At 43.0% G+C, this 5,000-nt stretch overlaps 1 protein-coding gene across 1 annotated transcript in view; it reads left to right on the top strand.

Moving 5' to 3' along the window:
* LOC138866413 (uncharacterized) overlaps positions 1-2,794 on the top strand; it is a 5,783-nt gene extending 2,989 nt beyond the window's left edge. The window contains exon 4 of the mRNA XM_070138952.1: positions 64-2,794. Coding sequence (XP_069995053.1) covers positions 64-2,687 — 2,624 coding nt within the window. The 3' untranslated portion in view covers positions 2,688-2,794. The remainder of the gene's footprint in view (positions 1-63) is intronic.
* Positions 2,795-5,000: the final 2,206 nt, after the last annotated feature.

Below are 5,000 nucleotides of genomic sequence, written 5' to 3'. Positions count from 1 at the left end.
ATATATATATATATATATATATATATATATTGTAAGCTCGTAACCCTCCGACGCCTCTTACAGATCACGAGGAGGCGACAAGTAAGCAGTGCGAAGCGTACTTGAGTGACGCCGAGGTGGAGTATGTCATGGGGCCGCCGCGGGGAGAGGAGGTCGAAGAGCCCCAGGTGCTGGCAGCGGCTGAAGAGACTCCGGAAGAAAGTGAGGGGCTTGTGTCCGGGGATCTTTTTGAGGTGATGGAGGAGGAGGAGAAAAAGGAAGAAGAGGAAAATAGGAAGGAGGAAGAGGTGGTCTTTCGATCCTGCGATTCACAGGATGTCGTGTTTGGGTCTTGGGAGGAAGAAGAAGTTTTGGAGGAGGAGGAGAAGGAAGAGGAAGAAAAGGTTTTGGAGGGGGAGGTGGAGGGAATGGAAGAGAAGGAGGAAGTGGTGAAGGAGAAGGAAAATGCACGTGAGGATAAAGTTAAGCGAGGGGATAACTCCAAGGGTGAAGTCGAGTGTGGGAATGAAAGCGCTCCCATCCAAGATAAGGCACACTTCCAGCACACAAATGAGAGCCGCCCAAACGTTAAGAGGCCCGGCAGCATCGCCTGTGATTTCACACTAGACATAAGCGGACTGAACCCCTTCGACGACTGCGACGATCAGACAGACGGAGATGATACGATATCCCCTTCAGATCAACACCTTAAGCAGGATAAGGCAACATTAACGCGAAAGGTAAGTAGTGGGTGTGAGGGAGGAAATGCTGCTCCTGACTGCCTTGCCTTTCCAGTATCCGGTCCAGGAAATTGTTCTCCTCGCGGACTGGAAGACTCAGAGAACAGAGATCCTGAAGCTTTTTGCAAGGACGTCGAACCCGCTGAAGACAGGCCCGTGGTGGCCGTGATGAAGCCTCTGCCTCCGAATGCGAACGGAATGCAGAGGTACATCATAGAGCACATCATTCAGCAGACGTCGCCGTGCAAGGGTGGCCACCATTTCATCTCCCTCGATAGCTTCGTGAGCGAAAAGACCAACAAACACAATTCGGTCGATGCAGGGAGTCAGAGAACCATATGGAGCTATGAAGACGAGATGCTGTATCAAATGAACGAGATGGACGGGGGTTTCCCTTCACTTGGACAGGGCCAGACGCGGAAAGAGGTGAATGTCAGAACAGAGTCTTCAGCTGCATGCACAAACAGCAGCGAAGAAGCTTCGTCTGCCCTTTCTCAGAGTGTCAGTATCATCTCGGACAAAGCGGCTAATGATGGTTATAAATGGATTGGGAACGTTGCAGAGATAGGAGGTAAAACTGACATTCAACAAGGTGATGGTCAACCCGTGGGAGACAACCTATCACAGGAGCTTTGCTTCACCCCCCAGGCTAGGCAAGACACCTCCAGGGACGACGTGGATGTCCATGACGACTCCTACATCATACCGAGTTTCGCGTCCTCGCTGATCCCGTCCCGTCCGACCGACCCCCTTGGGAGACACATGCCCATCCTCAACCTCACCCCGCCTCTGACTCCCTCCTTCTCGTGGGCGCCCAAAGCAAAGCCACCAGACGCTTATTCCGGAATAGGGACAGAAGGGTCCAGTCACTGTCTTCCTTCCTCAGACCTTAAGTCTACTGGAGGCAGAGATGAGGAAGTGCCTCACACTCCCCACTCTCACAATGACGAGGGATGGACATGTCGAAAGGTAACAGGGACAGAGAATATGATCTGTGTTCGCCTGGATGCCAGACATCACGTAGGAGAAAGTACTTTAGCTTCCATCTTTCTGGTCTGCCTTTTGGAGCAAGACGACGGGCGGGTGACTGAGATGTTGTTCACTGTCCCGGTACCATGGTTTCTGAAATACACAGGAATCCAGACGTCGGGCGAAGGAAGTTTCAGCAAAGTTTTGGATAAACTTCATCCGCAAGCATGTAAGAAGAAGGAAAGGAAGGGTTCTGTTCAGAAAAATCCTTTAAACATAGGTTTTAGCGGAGGGGAATCATCAAGCGAGCTTAATAGCCCCCGAATCAGTGAGTACCTGAGCGACATGGGGCCAGACACGCAGGACGTGTTCTTAAAACCAAACACCTACCTGATAAAGAGAAACCAACACTACACGCCTCAGCATTTACACGGGGGCACGCCAGCAAAACCTCAACCGTGCACTCCGCAGCACAGAAACATGCAGCAGAGCTACTCAGCAGCTAGAGGAAGCCCACCGAAGGATCCGGCTCAGGAGAGGGAGATAGACTTACTCGCTTCCTACGTCCTCCTTGGCTCCCCCAAACTTCATGACGCCTCTAGTATCCTGGAGATGATTGAGGAGATCTCGCCTCTGCCAAAAGAACTCGCCTCGAATGATTCCAAAAGAAAGTTCAGGACAGCCATTGAATTCGAGGAGACGGAGACCAAGACCAAGAGGGCGAGAGGAACCGCTCGCATAGACAAGGAGGTGAGAAAGATTTCCGACACTCCTGCACATCCCGTGAGCCTCGCCTTCAACGTGAGAACTCCTTCCTGGATCCTCGGCCACTCCTTCCGCCCGGGGCCAGACAGCGACCCTGGCCACCTCCACCGGAAGGCGCCCCCGAGCAGTCCGAAGCTCTCCAGGAAGGTCATCTCCCACGGCCGCGTCAGGCAGTTCGGGGCTAGGAAGCCCAGGCACGGCGGCAGGAGCGCCAAGAAGAGGCTCAGGTTCTAGGCTCCAGTGGTTGCTTACTTCGCCTCTTCTTTTTTTCTTCGCCCTTCTTTTTTCTTCTATCATTCGACTTATTTCCCTTTTATTCTTCTCTCCTTTTTTCGTGTCTTTTTCTTTGTCTTTCTCTTTTTCCCCTCAATTTGCTTCTTTTTTATTCATAATCCCATTATTATTTTCCTTTTTTTCTTATTATTCCTCTTATTTTCATTCTTGCTCTTATCCTTTCTCTTCCTCATTTTCCTATTCATCGTAGGTTTAAGTCGTATGCATTGCATATAAATAATTTCCTCATGCATGTACTTTAAACAAAATCCAATATTTATTTTTGTACAATACAGACCTATTTTTTATGTAACCATCCCAGTTATATGAAAATATTTCGTTTTCTGTTCTAATTTCTTCAGCTAATGGATTCCATACTTTCCAATTACGCTTTTGGCAATTGGGTCATTTTATCTTTTCACAAGTACCGGTTTTATTACATTTTTTTTTTTCTAATTTCGGTTAATTTAGTTTTACGCACGTGATTAATTGAGGTCACGTGGTAAAACGTTTTAATTTAAGTTAGAATTTATAATAAGAATTAATGATTTAGTAGAGCTGACTTATAATGTACTTTTTATTCTTTGGATATTGCTATTAATTTTCTTAATGAATTTGTTGTAGATATGACGTAATGTGACGTTTGATATTTTTCGTTTGGGTTTTTAAGGAGAATGAACTGTCTTCGAATATCATTGATTTTGTATATGTGTTTAGTTTTAAGTTTATTTTAGTGTGTAGTTTCCATGTTGACACGAAAATATAGAGACGTTTTGTTCGTGCTTATTTCATCTTGTGTTTTATGATGATGAATTTGAACTTTGAATTTTGTACTTTGCTCTACTTTATATTTTGTATTTGCATTTATCTCTATTTTTTACTCGTATGTTTTTACTTCTTATTTTCAAAGTATGACAAGAATGAAGTGCATTTTTGGTACTAATAAAGACTCAAGGACATTGAGGGTTTTAATGAGATTTGCATAAAATATTATCATTAATGAATTCAGTGGAAATGATTGGAATGAATTGGGGAATGCAATACATAGTATATATTCACTCTCTCTCTCTCTCTCATTTTTTCTCTTTCTCTCATTTCTTTCTCTCTTTCTCTCTCTCATCTCTCTCTTTCTCTCACTCACTCTTATCTCTCTCTCTTTCTCTCTCTTCCTCTCTCCCTCTCTCCCTCTCCCTCACATACTATCATACTCTCTCTTCTATCCTCTCTCTACCTATTTATCAAACCACTAAATATACTTAATTGTCACACACCGCATAAAGGAAGATATCCCTTTGAGCTGCGGTCCCTTGGCCATGAAAGGTCACGCAGGTGTTCAGGCGAGACACGTGACAGACAGAAACACCTGAGAAGCACATGTGTTCGCCTTTATGTCATCCGGAGTTAAAGGTCACGAGTTTGTACGAAATATGTGTCATGCCGTTTGAGAATATGAGAGAAAATAGGGACAATTATACGCTTAGATATATGGGAAATATATACTCTTAAATATATGGGAATACTCCTAAGCATATAGAAATGAAAAAGTAATATACTGTACTCTTAGATATGTGAAAAAAACGAAGCTTATTAATACCAAAGGGCTTGTACATTTTCAAGTATACAAATGCGTTGACATATTCGTCCATATAAATTGTAAATATACTCGTGAATCTAAGTTGAATTTCGATGATGGGGGCAAAGAGGAGAATTAATACATCTATTTATTTATTTATTTATTTTCTTTATTTTATTTCTCTGTTTCGAAGCAAAAGTAAAACATTCTTATGAAATAAAACTAAGATGTGAAAACAGTTAAGCTGACAAATTTGTATATCGAAAAATAAGTAATCAATGTCAAGTTTAGGAACATAGTTGCTATTAAAATTAATTTCAAGATGACTCAATCCAATCATCATATGAGAATAATTCACAGTTTAGATCTATATAGTTGAGAACAAGACGTTGGCTACTAGCAGTAATAGTAGTTGCAGTAGTAGTAAGAGTAATAGAAGTGGTAGTAGTAATAGTATAAATAGAAATAGTAGCAGTAGTAAGAGTAATAGTAGTGGAACTAATAGTAATAATAGTGATAGTAGTAGAAATGACAGTAGTTGTAGTAGTAGTAATATTAGTGGTAGTAGTAGCAGTACTAGTACTAGTAGAAGTTGCGGTAGTACCAGTAGTAGTAGTAACAGAAGTAGTAGTAGGAGTAAGAGTATTCGCAGAAACAGTAATACTGTAGTTAGGTATAAGTGTATCAGTAATAGTAGTATA

Source organism: Penaeus vannamei, chromosome 25 (genome assembly GCF_042767895.1).
Source record: "Penaeus vannamei isolate JL-2024 chromosome 25, ASM4276789v1, whole genome shotgun sequence".
Classification (NCBI taxonomy): domain Eukaryota; kingdom Metazoa; phylum Arthropoda; class Malacostraca; order Decapoda; family Penaeidae; genus Penaeus; species Penaeus vannamei.
This window is presented reverse-complemented; position numbering and strand designations above follow the sequence as displayed.